General features: G+C 42.9%; 1 protein-coding gene across 1 annotated transcript in view; it reads right to left on the bottom strand.

Annotated features, from left to right (window-relative positions):
- Nucleotides 1-15,113, bottom strand: part of ADCY10 (adenylate cyclase 10) — a 64,266-nt gene that overhangs the window by 10,253 nt on the left and 38,900 nt on the right. The window contains 9 exon segments of the mRNA XM_023510783.1: nucleotides 1,529-1,646; nucleotides 3,192-3,307; nucleotides 4,427-4,523; nucleotides 4,602-4,806; nucleotides 7,593-7,749; nucleotides 11,501-11,676; nucleotides 12,131-12,238; nucleotides 13,208-13,439; nucleotides 13,718-13,784. Of these exon segments, the coding sequence (XP_023366551.1) occupies nucleotides 1,529-1,646; nucleotides 3,192-3,307; nucleotides 4,427-4,523; nucleotides 4,602-4,806; nucleotides 7,593-7,749; nucleotides 11,501-11,676; nucleotides 12,131-12,238; nucleotides 13,208-13,439; nucleotides 13,718-13,784 (1,276 nt within the window).

Here is a 15,113-nt window from a genome sequence, read left to right as displayed (position 1 = left end):
AAAAAAAAAAAAAAAAAGTGAGGAGGATCAGGTACTTGGAGGTATAAATTCTGAGGTGTGAAGATGTTGCTCCAGTTTCAGAGAGATAGCCCACCAGTGCTATTCAGAGTGTGGGCCACAGACTGGCATCATTAGTAACACCTGGGGCCTCCTTTATAAAATCTCCTGAATCTGACAGGCACCATAGGTATGAATCTCTGAGTTAACAGCTCTCCAGGTGATTCTTATGGCCACTAATGTGTGAGAAGCACTTGCCTGGGACACAGCTGTTGTAAGAGCTCTCCAGCTAAACCAGAGAAGAATAAGAAATGAGGGTGATTTTTGGACTTTATGCTCCTTGGCCTTTAACTAACGTGGGCAAGTTAATTTGACTTTGAACTTTAACTGGCAAGAGTAATTAAATTGTAGATTTTAATATTTTTCCAAGTAATGTTATAATAAGGGGGATTCTATTCAATTTTGGAGCTGCTCTCATTTGTGGCCTTTTGCATGGTAATGTCTCCCCTAATCTAATCACACCACCCTAGTGGACCATATTAGACAATATGGCTGTATATAATTTGAGATGGGAAATAGAGGAGGGGGTGACATTCAGTCCTGGGGAATAGTCATGGAAGGGATTTAATTACTATTCTGTTCTGACCCCATTTGGCATCTTACTGTTCATCTCCTTCCTTGAGGGTATGACCATAGCCATAGGTTTATGGAGTTAAAAACCTAATAAGTTAAAGAGATTGTGCCTCACGCTTCCTGCATTACAAGAGGGCAAGGACAGTGCTGCTTCCTCTCTGCTGAACTGTCCTTCCACCAGAGGGACCTCCACTGGGACAAAGTGCCAGCTCCCTTTCCTCACTTCACTCTCACTCTCCTCCTCCAGTGAAAAAGAGTGATTTGGTGATCTGGGGAGAGAAACTGGGTCAGAGTAGCTCACTGCCTGTCTCTCCTTCATCTTAAGAGCTAGTGAAGCCGATGGAGAGAGTGGCGCTGATCTGCCCTCTGACACATTGTAGAGAGAGACTGCCTTGATGTAGGGAGAACTGCAGTCTTCCAGAACTACCTGCTGCTTGAGTGGGTAAGGCTAATTTGGGGGCTCAATATTAGGAAGCCCACTGGTGTACAGATGTAAGGAAGCTACATCCTCCAACATCAGTGTTATCAACAGTGTTTTTCCATCTGGGTGGGTGCAGGTAGCCAAGTGATGCTGCTCAATAGCTTTCCTCAAACCCCGGTGCTTTTCAGAAGCAAGTTGTCTTTTCCCCAGTGTCTTCAAATCATGGTATGCCTGCAGTAGATGCTCATGGCATTGAACGTGATTGAGACAACATCACTTTTCTGCCTTGCTTGATGGGGATGAACTAGTTGATTCCTAAGGTGTCTTTCAGGTCAATGTTCTCAGATGCCTTTAAGCTGTCACAGGTATAAAATTATAAATACTTTTCTTTCTTCTAAAAAAAAGTGTTTATAGAACTCTTCTTCAGGGCTCAACATTTTCACTTTGGGAAGTTAGTGATATGCAACACATTGTTACCAGATGGCTACACTTGAATAAAGTGACAGGAGGAGTCCACTTTGGAACTTGAGGATTCTGTGGTTTTCATATTGGTATATGAATTCCAAACATTCTTCAAATTTTCTATAAACAAAGCCTACAAGAGAGAACAGGTAAAATTTGCTCATAGGTGGGTGGTCATCTTTCCAGCTTAGCCCGCCTAGAACTCTCACCATTAACAACCCAATCTTTCTCTACTGCCAGGAGAATAGTCTCTGATTACTTTATGAATCCAAAGGGTCTTGGGAATTGGAACAAGCAGGTGATTGAGTTGCCTGTATTTGTGGGTCCCAGCTATTGTGGAATGGTGTGTGTATATAATTCAGTTCTAAATTGAATTGATCTAAACCAGGTAGATAGGTTTTGTACATGACTTAAACCAGGTAGATGGGTTTTTTGGTTTTGAAACAGTCTTGCTCTGTCACCCTCGGTAGATACTGTGACATCATCATAGCTCACAGCAGCCTCAAATCCTGGGCTCAAGGGACCATCTTCCCTCAGACTCCTGAGTAGCTGGGAGTATAGGCTTATGCCACTGCACCTGGCTAATTTTTGGCTAATTTTTCTATTTTTAGTAAAGGGGGGGTCTCACTCTTGTCCTAGATGATGGTCTTGAACTTCTGACCTCAAGAGATCTTCCACCTCAGCCTCCCAGAGTGTGAGGCAGGTAGGTTTAAACCACCCCCTTGCTGGCTAAAGTGCAAAGAGTTGGCCTTGGTGCAGCCTAGGGTTTCTGTTTTCCCACCATGCTTCCCCCGTTGGCTGCAATATTTGCATCCTCTTTTAAAACACATGTGAGGAAAACAATCCCCAGGTTGGTCCCTCTAGTTTATTTATTTATTTATTTAATTTACTTTTTTGAGAGACAGCTTCACTGTCACCCTGGGTAGAGCCCCATGGCACCACAGCTCACAGCAACCTTAAACTCTTGGGCTCAGGCAATCTTCTTGCCTCAGCCTCCCAAGTAGCTGGGACTGCAGGTGCCCGCTACAACGCCTGGCTAGTTTTTCTTATTTTTAGTAGAGACAGAGCCTCACTCTTACTCAGACTGGTCTCAAACTCCTGAGCCCAGGCTATCCACCCACCTCAGCCTCCCATAGCACTAGGATTATGGGCATGTTCTGCTGCACGGAAGTGACCTACTGGCCCCTCCAGTTTAATATGTATACTAACTAAGTGACCTACTTGGTGTCACTGAAATGTTGTCAGGAAAGAATTTGTTTTCCAAATCACCAACACCTACCAGCCCAGAACTCTCACCGTTAACAACCCAATCCTTCATTCTAAAGCATGAAGTCTCTAAGTGCATCCTGCTAAAAATTAAATCCTCCTAATAAAAGGCACCTGGTAAGACAATGTCAGTCACTGTCACTTATGTGTACATCTGTCTGGCAGTTCAACTGGCAGCTTATACCCAACAGGTTCCTCCACACCTGATTTCCCTTCTCGCTGCTCCTGTGTCATCTTTGCACCTGCTAGACAGGTCTTCAGCTCACGCCACCAGGTTCTCTCCATCCCTGCCCTATAAGTCCATCCATCCAGAGACCTAGTGGTCCCAAAGCCCCAGCCCTGGGAGCTGCCACAACACACCAACACAGGTGCCATATCCCCAAGTTATTTCACTTTTCAAAGCCACACGTACCAGAATAAAGCAAGATGTCCAAGCAGACGATATAGAAATAGGCCTTACTGTAGACATGTTCTTCTGCTGTGGAAAGATCCCACAGCCACCCCAGCACCTTGATCAACTGCTTGTATCTGTGGAAGAGAAAGGCCGTGACATTAAAAAACACTGGAGAGGAGGGGATGAAGGTCGGTCCTATCTAGTCTTGATCCTTCCCCGTAATTCCGAACCCAATACAATACTTTAAACCCATTTCTACTCAGGACTAGAACACCTTAAATCAGCTCTTTTTTTTTTTTTTTTTTTTTTGAGACAGAGCCTCAAGCTGTCCCCCTGGGTAGAGTGCCGAGGCATTACAGCTCACAGCAACCTCCAACTCCTGGGCTCAAGCGAGTCTCCTGCCTCCACCTCCCAAGTAGCTGGGACCACAGGCGCCTGCCGCGATGCCCGGCTATTTTTTGGTTGCAGCAGTCATTGTTGTTTGGCGGGTCCAGGCTGGGGATTCGAACCCGCCACCTTAGGTGTATGTGGCTGGCGCCCTAGCCGGTTGAGCTATAGGCGCCGAGCCAAATCAGCTCTTAAGAATAATTTTACACATTATTCTCTGAGGGGGGCTCTATATTAGGATGACCAGAGTTAGGCTAAATCAGCCTGGGCCTCTAGTCCTGGTTACTATTCTCTGGGCATTTGCCTTCCTGTTAAATCTTTTTCTTTTCATTCCCTTTGGTGGCTGAGCCATACAGTGGGGACAGCTATCTGATTCTCCTTTAGTCCTTGGCTAGAGCAGCAGACTAGGGAGGATGAATCTGAAAGAATTATGATTTTAAAAAAAGTAGCAGTATCCAAAGGTTAAGTATGGTTATTATCAGTTACATCATCTTTCTGCAAATAGTACTCCCTTCTCTACCCTCCAGCCAGAATCAAGTGAGCCTGGAACACTCAAAGATATGCCTTCCTCCTGCTTTTACTGAAAAATGCTTTAAGATAAATGCCTGCTTTTCTTTTCTTTTTCTTTTTAAGAGACAGAGTCTAACTTTGTCACCCTCGATAGAGTGCTGTGACATCACAGCTCACAGCAACTCCAGCTCTTGGGCTTAGGCAATTCTCCTGCCTCAGCCTCCTGAGACTACAGGTGCCCACCACAACATCTGGCTATTTTTTGTCGCAGTTTGGCTGAGGCCAGGTTTGAACCCGCCGCCCTCAGTATATGGGGCTGGCACCTTACTCATTGGCCAGAGGCGCTGCCCAAATACCTGCTTTTTAAGAAGAGAGATTTGCTAAGTCTGCAGAGGACTCTCAGGTGATTCTGGGGATTCCGGAGGTGTGACCATATCTTGTGGGCTCGAGAGCCTGGGAAGAAAACAATTCCAGTGTATTTTGAGGCATTACTTAAATCTTCATATCCCTCCTTGCCCAGCCAGCCCTTACCTAATTCAATGGCCAAGTCTAGGTGACCCATTATGAGCTTGATGTAGCCCAGTGTATCAGCCATGTATGCCACAATTTCAATGCCCTCGCCTTTCAGGGGGAGGTTGAGGATCTGTTCCATGGCCAAGACTTCATACTTGAACCACACGTCCTGGTAGCCAGCCAGCTGGTAGTACAGTGAATAGTCCAGGTAAGCCTTAATTATCTGAAATGGCAGAGTACAGGAGAGAAAGGGCAAAACTGAGGCAGAACCCAAAGCAGAAAGCCCTGGGACATCACTCAATGTCTGCCAATAAATATTTGTTTATTAAGCTTGGGAATAGAGCAGGTCATTTGGCCAAAGCCATGGGCTGAGATATAGGAATGAAATTAGATGGTATTAATAATAAAATAGACCTATTAAAATAAGGTTAGGAAGTGAATAGGTGGCCACTTTAAATTAGGTGGTCAAGAAGGCCTCACTGAGGAGATGACCTTTACATTGATCAGGGGTAAGCCAGTAGGGTCAGGAGATGGACACTCCAGACATAGGCAACATCCAGTGCAAAGATGCAGTTTGGTTGTATATGTAAAAATGACCAGAGAATACGTGAAAACTGCTTTGAAAAATACGAACAGGAGAAATATAGGATCTCTCAAGGTAGAAGTATTGGGCATTAGGGGCAGTTGGTTAGGGGAGGCATTTTAGAGCAGGGATTTTTTTTTCTGGAATTCCTCAAGTCACACAAAATAACCAGTCTACAAATTCTGTGCTAAAAGTAGGTCCCTGGGTACTTGTTAAACTCCTCTGTTTGAGGAACCAAAAGAGGGTCCATATGGCTGGGCTGGGCTGACGGCTCCTTAGACGGCTCCAGTGGTCCCTGGAGAGGAGGATGGGAAATAGGCAGCAACCTAATTTTTTTCTTTTTTTTTGAGGGGAAGCTAATAGGAGGGTACATACAATTAGGTTACATTGTTTGCGTTTCTAAGGTAAAGTGCAGGTTGTAGTTGAGTCCTTCACCCGGGAAATGTGCCATATACCTGTACACTCTACCCCTTAGCTGGGAACTTAACAACTCCCCGACTTCTTGAATTTAATTGTGTTTTTCTCCCATGGGGACCTATGGTTGTTAATCTGCTAGTTCCAACTTAGCATTGAGTACATGGGATGCTTGACTTTCCATTCTTGAGATACTTAGGAGAATGTTAATCCTGATGGATTTGAAGACTCTTATGTGTCCTGGGAGAGCAGGCCTGGATCTATTGAAAGTAGTGCTGGAAACAGACTCCCAGTTAGGAATTTAAGCTTCTCCAGCGTTTACGGTGCTTCTTGGTAATTAATGACTCCAGGAAGAAGTTATCGCCACAGAAGAAACCCTACGATTGATGTGCTTTATTATAAAGGAGGCAGGTCATGCTCATTACTTGAGTTGGATTTAGTTTACTAGTTTCTTGATCTTGTCTCCTGGTGTCTTCCTCATCCATTCAAAAGCTTCCCAGTTTATGATCTAGACTGGTGGTTCTCCTCATTGGTCCCAGGAGCCGTTAGAGGGTCCCTTAGGCCTTTTCAGAGAGCACATAAGATCAAAGCTAGTTTCATAGTATTAAGGTATTATTTGTGACAGAAAAATATTGAGAAGACCTTGAAGTAGGCCAAAACAAAAACTTCGTGGGTGTCTTATCTCACTCGCCAGTTGTTATCTCTACCTTTCATTATCTGGACTATTTTATAACTCAGTACATTGTAGAAATTGATAATAATAATGCAAATCATAGCATTCATTTTTATATAAGTATCAGTATTCCGTGTAGTACAAACTGTCATTGCCCTGTGACTGTACTAGTTTTGTATCCATTCAGTAAATTGACTTCAACTAGTTTTGTTTTGTTTTGTTTTTGAGACAGAGCCTCAAGCTGTTGCTCTGGGTAGAGTGCTGTGGCATCACAGCTCACAGCAACCTCCGACTCCTGGGCTTAAGCACTTCTCTTGCCTCAGCCTCCCGAGTAGCTGGGACTACAGGCACCTGCCACAATGCCTGGCTATTTTTTGGTTGTAGTTGTCATTGTTTGGCAGGCCTGGGCTGGATTCGAACCCGCCAGCTCTGGTGTATGTGGCTGGCGCCTCAGCTGCTTGAGCTACGGGCGCCACCCACTCCTTGGAACTAGTTGTAACATCTTACTAGTCCTCTCATGGGGTTAACTCAGTGAGTTAAATAAAATTTTTGAACATTTTTCAAATTTATATGAGTTATGCTTCTGTCATTTTTAAAAGAACTATCCTTAGCCCTTTTTTTAACCCCCTTTCTCTCATGGATCATGATGAAGTTTTGAGACACGCTCTTATGGTCTGTTATTTCACTTCTGAGAAACAGTTGACAGCGTCCTTTCTGATTCACCCGTGCAAGTTTGAGCTTGCTCAGCTTATTGCAGTTGCTGGGAGGGCTTCATTTGTTTCCATCCGCATGAATTTTACGTTTCTTCATTTTTGTGTATCTCAAAACTTTCATAATAACCTCATAGCGCGGAGTTTTCCAGAAGCAACATATGTGTATCATATTGCTACTAAGGGAAGGTAAAGCAGATGTGACACTTGAGTTGTCTTCTATGAAGCCAGAAAGAACGATATTTGCAAACATTTTAATACATGGCCACACTTCCCATCAGATTTTTTGTTTGAGAAAATATTTTTTTTTAAAAAAGAGAATGTTAATTATGTTACTATGTAATGGGTTTCTTATTTTTATTTCAAAATAAATACTATAAAATCTTTTTAGTTTTTGTTTTACATGATAATAGATACAACTCATATAAATAAAAGCTGTTTGGGATCCTCAATCATTTTTAAGAGCGTGAAGAGGTCCTGTGGTGTTTTCCCCCCGACCTCAGTGACATGATCTGGTCACAAAGGCTTTTATCATTTCCTCATGAGTGTGAATCCCGGTTGGCTTTCACGACACTTTTCTCTCCAAATGAGATTCAGAAATTTAAAGAGCAGCTCCCAGAACACCCTACCTGGAAATCGTTTTGAGTTTCCAATGCAGTGTTCACTTGCATCATAGCTGCCAGGTGGCCGTAATACTTGTAGTGAAAAAAATAATTTAAGCTATAGATTTGCCACAGCAAGGCGAAACAGGCAGTTTGCCGGTAAAGCTGTGCCAGCCTCTTCTTCCTATTAGATGAGGTAAACACAAACAGAACGTAGAAAGAAGGTATAGTCAGCATCACGCCTGAGGGAAGTGCAAGGTACCAAGTGTCCTCACTATGGACTTGGGGCTTGTACTGACTTGAATTTGAAGCCTGCCTCCACTACTGACTGTGACAAGCACGCTAATTATTATGAAGCATGTTCTCTCCCTTGTAGAATGGTGACCATAATACCTACTTTATAATGATTAAGATATTTATCACCAGTCCTATGTCAGGTAATTGCTAGTTAAATGAAGCTATTTAAAAAGCACGTGATGCTTTGTCACATTTGATTCTGATGATAACCCCATAAGAAAGGGAATAATGAAGCCCATTTTACATTTTACATAATGAGACTCAAGTTAAATAATTAACACAGTCACACTGCCAGAATGTGGCGGTGCCAGTACTCAAGCCCTACCCACCTCTGGCCCTGCCCACCTCTTGGTCCCTGGTTCTGCTTTTAGGAACTAGGTCTCAGCTCAACAAAGGAAATGAGTGTTTTTAACAATTACACTCCAACAGTGGAACAGAATGTCGCGAGAGGTGGTGAACATGCAGTGCTGGAAGTATTCAAAGGGTGGGTGGATGACTTTCCATGAAGAATGTTTGGGTTTTTAGTACCAATTTCAACAGGCCATCTAACTAATGATGGAGCAAAAAAAATCCTCCATGCATGTGATTAAAAAGTAGGAGCCTCAACAAGATGGCTGCAATGTTAACAATTTAACAAACCAAGAAAACAAAATGTAATTAGAAACTTTTCTTTTTTGAGACAGTCTCACTATGTCACTCTCAGTAGAATGCCGTGGCATCACAGCTCACAGCAACCTCAGATTCCTGGGCTTAAGTGATTCTCTTGCCTCAGCCTCCCAGTAGCTGGGACTACAGGCACCTGCCACAATGCCCAGCTACTTTTGTTGTTGTCATTTTCACTGTTGTTTAGCAGGCCCAGGCCAGGTTCGAACCTGCCAGCCTGTATGTGGCCAGTGCCCTAACCACTGCACTATAGGTATCAAGACATAGAAATTCTTCTTAAAAGGCAGACTTTATAAATAAAGATGAGATGGAAGAAAAGAAATATTAAAGATGCTAAGAAAGGCTTGGCGCCTGTGGCTCAAGCGGCTAAGGCGCCAGCCACATACACCTAAGGTGGTGGGTTCGAATCCCCAGCCTGGGCCCGCCAAACAACAATGATGGCTGCAACCAAAAAATGGCTGGGAGCTGTGGCGGGCACCTGTGGTCCCAGCGACTTGGGGAGCTGAGGCAGGAGACTCGCTTGAGCCCAGGAGTTGGAGGTTGCTGTGAGCGTGATGCCATGGCACTCTACCCAGGGCGATAGCTTGAGGCTCTGTCTCAAAAAAAAAAAAAAAAAAAGATGCTAAGAAAGATTTCTAGGAACTTCAGTTGATTCTGTTGTGCAAATGAACCTTTTTTAAAGGTTCTGAAGGGTAAAATCTCTTATAACATGAAGCATTCATGAGGGTCATGGACACTCTGATATTAAATGTTTCTTATTTTCCTAATTTTTTTTTTTTTTTGAGACAGTCTCACTATGTCACCCCCGGTAGAGTGCTGTAGCATCACAGCTCACAGCAACTTCAAATTCTTGGGCTTAAGTGACTTTCTCGTCTCAGCCTCCCAAGTAGCTGGGACTACAGGTGCCCACCACAATGCCCGGCTATTTTTTTTTTATTACAGTTGTCATTGTTGTTTAGCTGGCCTGGGCCGGGTTCAAACCCTCCAGCCTGAGTGTATGTGGTCAGTGCCCTATCCACTGAGTTACGGGTGCTGCCTGTTTTCCTCAGTTTTGAGAGGAGAACATTTTGACTTGTAGGTGTTTAAAGCTAAGAACACAGCAATTTTTTCCTCTTCAATGCTTTTCTACCTTTTCTTCTTGCATGGGTACTTCTCATCCCTTTAACAAAATGTTGCAAACTAGGGTTATCTGGGTTAGCAAATGAAAATATAGGAGGTTTCTCAGTTAAATCTGAATATAAAAACCAGTCATTTTTAAAGAATGCATATGTCCTAAATATTTTGTGGCATATGTGTACTAAAAGCAATTGTCCATCGTTTATCTGAAATTCAAATTTAACTAGGCATCCTCAATTTTATATGGCAACCTTATATGTAACCCAAAAGCTACTTCCTTCTGCCTGTCGGAGAGATCTCTGCTGAACTACTTCCCACCCCTTCCTCCCGGGACTCCAGGAGCGGCTAGGTATGTATTCCCAGGAGCCTATTTTCAGCACGAAAAAGAGCTCAGCTTCATCTCATTTCCACCTCAGAATCCCTCCACATTAAAAAAAAAAAAAGAAGAACACTTTTAGAAGCTAAGGAAGGGAGTTTTTAGAAGGGTTGCTAAAGAGTTATAGTATTATAACTTGCTCATAAGAATAGATATTTGTATCTTAGGTGGAACTTATGGGAATATTGCTACTGATCTCTCCCCAAGATGAAAGAAATATCCTGTGTGACCTCTGCAGATCCCCAATGAGGTGGCATCTCCCTTGGTATGAATTGCTAGATGGATTGAATATTTTTTAAAGTTTTATTATGGAAAAATTCAAACATGGCTGCGGCAAACCAAATTGCATAATGACCTACACGACCCCAACACCTAGTGTAACAGTAGGAATAGCCCAAACTGGCCCTTACTCTGTGGATTACACAATGTCAAGTTACCTTGTAGGTATAACAGAGCCAAAACCATAAGTCATATATCTCATGTATGCACAATAGAAAAAGCTTTGACTTCTAACAATACTGGGAACCAGGAAGATCGGGACATGACCAGAACCTGAGCTCTGGAACCCTTTCAGAAGCTAGGGTCTGTTGGCCAGGAGAATCCAGGGCTAAAATCTACCTCAACACACCATACCATAAATAGTCAGATTTGAAGCCTCCAGAGACACTGCCAAGATGTTTGTAACTCCTTTCCTTGCCTTCTGACCCCTTACAACTTGCTCCAGACCCCAAATTGGGTATACAGATTTGAATTGCACCCCTCATCTCCTTGCTGGTCCACCTGGCAATAGAGCCTTTTTTTTTTCAAAGGCCAGTACTGGCTTCTGCATGCATCAGGCAAACCACCACTCTACAACGGTCAACGTTCTTATTCATCTGACACTTACTATTTCTTCTTCCTCATTATTATTCTTTATAGTTCTCTTACATGTAAATTGTGCCTACATTGAACTGCCCGATTTTGACCCGTGGATACCCCCACGTGATCCACATCCTTATCAAGAGACATAGATGGGCAAGAAGTTATGTCCTTTGGTGGATATCTTCAGGGCTTGCCATTCTTCTCCAAGGCAGGGACAAAACCCAGTGTCTCAGCACTTCAGTGGAAGGGGGCTTGTGACTGAGGCTTCAGGAGCAGGAGGTACAGGTTCCAATTGAAACCTGGATGGCCAGGGGAGTTAATGGCTAAATGAGTGGAGGGGGCACTGGAACTCATCTGGCAAAGGTGTCCCTTATGTTTGTGTCATCTGAACTGCCTTTGGCAAACACTGCCTGTAAATTGCTCTGGGGCGACTCTTCTCTGGCCTAGGAGAACCTCCCCTCTCTCCGTCCCCCACCAGTAAGTAGTCCCAGCCAAACAGGAGTCCTCTTGCACCTCTTCCATGGGGGCTGACCGGCTTTGGGGGCTGATCATTGGATTCTATGTAGGTCTGTCTCTGGGGAGTACGATGGCACACTCAGCTCTCCTGAGCTCCTTCTCTTACCCTGGAGGTGAGCACTCTTGGCCCTGATGATTCAAATAATGAAAGTGTCTATTATCCTCAACATGGCTTTGGATAAACAGGGAGATTAGGCTGTAAGGAAAGGTTCGGTTGAGGAGCTTCAGTGCCTTCCTCAGCATTTTCTTAGCAAGGACCATCTGGCCCATATTGAAACAGACCTATAGGAAGATGGGAGGGGAAAAGAAGAAAAGGGGAAAACCAATGATTCTGCACTTAGTAGGTTCCAACAATGCATATTTTGGGGACTCTTATCAAGCCGAGTAATTTATGGCACAGAAACAAAATGCTCCTGTGTCTGGCATAATATTAATAGTAAATGCATGCATGAAGGATAGTGGAATGAATAGGATTAGCATCTTAGTCGTTCATCATCTGAGGAAATGTTTACCCTTTTGTGCCCATTTTTAGAGATTGTTACAGAAATATAAAGATGTTAACCTGGGGGACAAGGAAGATCTTGCTGCTGGTAAATAATCGTGAGGTTTGAGTCCAGGGACTTAGGCTTCTAGAGTTTGTAAAGACCTAAGACAATAAGTCTTTCCATAGAAGAAATAGAAGCCATCCCTATACTTTCAAATAATGGATTAATTCACCTCTTTAATGGTTTCTTACCTGACCTTTGAGGCTATAAAAGGTGGCAGACTCAAATGTTTGACTCCAAGATTTTTCTTTCTGGAGAATTTTCAGCAACTTCTCTCCCTCATTCAAATACACATATGCCTGCAACCAGTAGAAAGAGTATAAAAGTGTTGAATTGGCAAGGAATAAGACCACAGAGGGAACAATGTCCCAAACCCTACTCAGGGAAGACAAGAAGGGGCCATTCCAGGTGCCACCTCTGCCTCTATCCCCAGCTCCCCTGATTATAATGGGCTTCCAAATTCTAGATATGAGCAGGACAGGTAAAGCTCTCACCTTTGTGCCACCTTGGTCTGCTGGATCCCTCAATCATGAGGATGAATCTACAAATTTCTACCTTTCCTGATGCTATCAGGAAAAGTGGTCTTATCTGAAGTTTCCCCAGGACAATTTCCTCCCCAAAATAATTGCATCCTGACTTCCCAATTCCCAACAATATCCCCACTGCCCTTGACAGCATCCCCACATCTCTGAGAAGTTGGTCACTACTTTTGGGATGAGCTATGAATCACCCCCCATTTTCTTTGCCAGGGACATCTTTGGGAGGTAGAAGACGAAGGTTAAGGCCCTAAGCAATTTTGCCCACTTTATCTTAAACCTCCTGCCATCATTACTGAGGAAGACTATGCTAAAACTGATGCTAAGAGTGCTTTCTGCATTGATTTGGGAATGAGATGTGACACCTTACTTCCCATACTGGCTGACAATCCATGGCAAGTTGCTAACACTGGCAATAGTTTAAATACTTTTTTTTTTTTTTTTAATAATTTTTGGCCAGGGCCAGGGTTGAAACTGCCACCTCCAGTATATGAGGCCACAGGTGTCGCCCCCCGGCAATAGTTTAAACAACGTACACCACCAATTACAATTTGTTCCATCTCTCTCAATCTGAGATCATTTCCTTTCTGAGTAATGTGATTTTCATGTGAAAGGGGTGCTGGCAGGAATTAAGAACATGAACCCTTAAAAAGGCACCTTGGAGCTTCCTTTCTATAGGATGGTCTATAAGATGTCTCTAGGGTGGAGCAGGTCTGAGTAGCAACAGCTTACCATATAGTTGTCTTCCAAGATAAGATAAGCAGATGCAATTTCTAAGAAGTAATATAAGGCTTTGTTGTTTTCTCCCAAAGCCAGAAAATGGTGGGCCAGAGGCAAAATGACAATCTGTAGGATTTCCTCACACTGGCAAGATTCCAGAGGAGTGAGGTCTTCATCAGATGTCCTTATTTTTGTTATAATGCTGTCAAAGAAATTCAAGATCCTTTCTCTTATTTCTTCAGGACTGTCCAAATGCAGAAATAAATAGAAGCAATAACTTGTAGATATAGTATAGCTTTGAGTATGAAAAATATCTTTAAAAACTAATAAAAAAAGAAAGTTACTAAAACCTCACATAGCTACCACTGTCCAAACTCATCATGCGTACACCCAGCCAGATCTTCCCTACTTATGCCTAAGAGGCCAAAAGTACTGACCAAACAAATGATCCTAACAGCGTTTTGCATTTCATGATAATTGTTTATGCTCTACTACTTCCTAAACAATTATTTAAGTCCATACCTGAGATTTTCAAGAAATAACTTGGATTTCTTAGGAATCTCTGTTTTGGAAAAGACCTCTTCTTTAGCTAGAAAATAAATAAATGAGTTAGTCGTATGGATCACTGAAATGTTCTCTATGGCAGAGATATCTGATAACACCAAAGACTCTCTTTCCCCTTTCACAATACAGAGTTACTGCTGCTACAAGGGGCTGTACTTCCCAGTCCCCCTTGCATCTTAGGTAAAATCATGTAAGTAGTTCTCACAATGGAATCAGATCAGAAGTCACTTCTAAGCTGACACGATCCTCTCCTCCACAAGAAAACAAATCATTCTAAGAACCCAAAGAATAGCAAGACAGGAAGGGTGCCTTGAACAGTGAGCAGTGTCTGGCATACAGTAGGACCTTAGTAAATATTTGTTGAATGAGTAAATGAAATTAGTGAAATTTCAACACATGTCTGGAAGATGTGGGAGTGAGATGAAGGGTCACCGATAAGTAGAGGAAGGAAGCTGAAGGAGGGAGCCCCTGGGCTAAGGATCCTTGAAATAGTCCAAGACTTCAGAAAATAACATCATAATAATAATAAGTTTTGAAAGACACAGAAATGAAAAGAGAGTGAAAGGAATCAACTTCCTCATTATCTGAGTCACAGCTAATGTCCTGGAATCTTTTCCAGGACTTCTGTCCTTGACCATTATTATCTAAAGGTTATAGTCCACACTTTGGGAGATTCAGGGAAAATGGACAGAGTGACCAGCCAAGACTGAATCAGGAAGACAGTGCAGAAGAAAAGTTTTCTAGCTCCTGAGGGAAAAATAAACATCTGTGGGTTTTGTTTTGTTTGTTTGTTTATTTATTTTGAGACAGAGTCTCACTTTGTCACCTCTGGTAGAGTACAGTGGCATCATAACTCACAGCAACTTCAAACTCTTGGGCTCAAGCAATTCTCTGACCTTAGCCTCCTGAGTAGCTGGGACTACAGGTGCCTGCCACATGCCTGGGTATTTTTTTGAGATAGGGTCTTGCTCTGGCTCAGGCTGGTCTCAAACCTGTGAGCTCAGGCAATCTACCCTCTTTGGCCTCCCAGAGGCCACCACGCCTGGCCCCCCAAATAAACATTTGTTAAATCTATTCCTAGCATATTACTGGGTTCTGCAATGGACAACATTTGCATAGATTTAATAATGTAGACACTACCTTGACTTATGTAATACTAGTAATACAACAATGTAGGGGGAGAGGAGCTGAGGAGAGAAACAACAGAGTTAAATCCTCATGTGCCACATCAAGAAGGAAACAGATAATGTCAGAATTTGATTATTTTGAAAAGCAGTATTAATACATTATTTAGGAAGTAATGGAGATGAGGACTAGAAAGAACAGCTTAATTAAAAATATTTGCCTCCGGTAA

This window comes from Otolemur garnettii, unplaced genomic scaffold (genome assembly GCF_000181295.1).
Source record: "Otolemur garnettii isolate 467f Iridium unplaced genomic scaffold, OtoGar3 scaffold00016, whole genome shotgun sequence".
Taxonomy (NCBI): Eukaryota; Metazoa; Chordata; class Mammalia; order Primates; family Galagidae; genus Otolemur; species Otolemur garnettii.
Note: the sequence above shows the minus strand (reverse complement) of the source record. Positions and strands in the feature narration are given on the sequence as shown.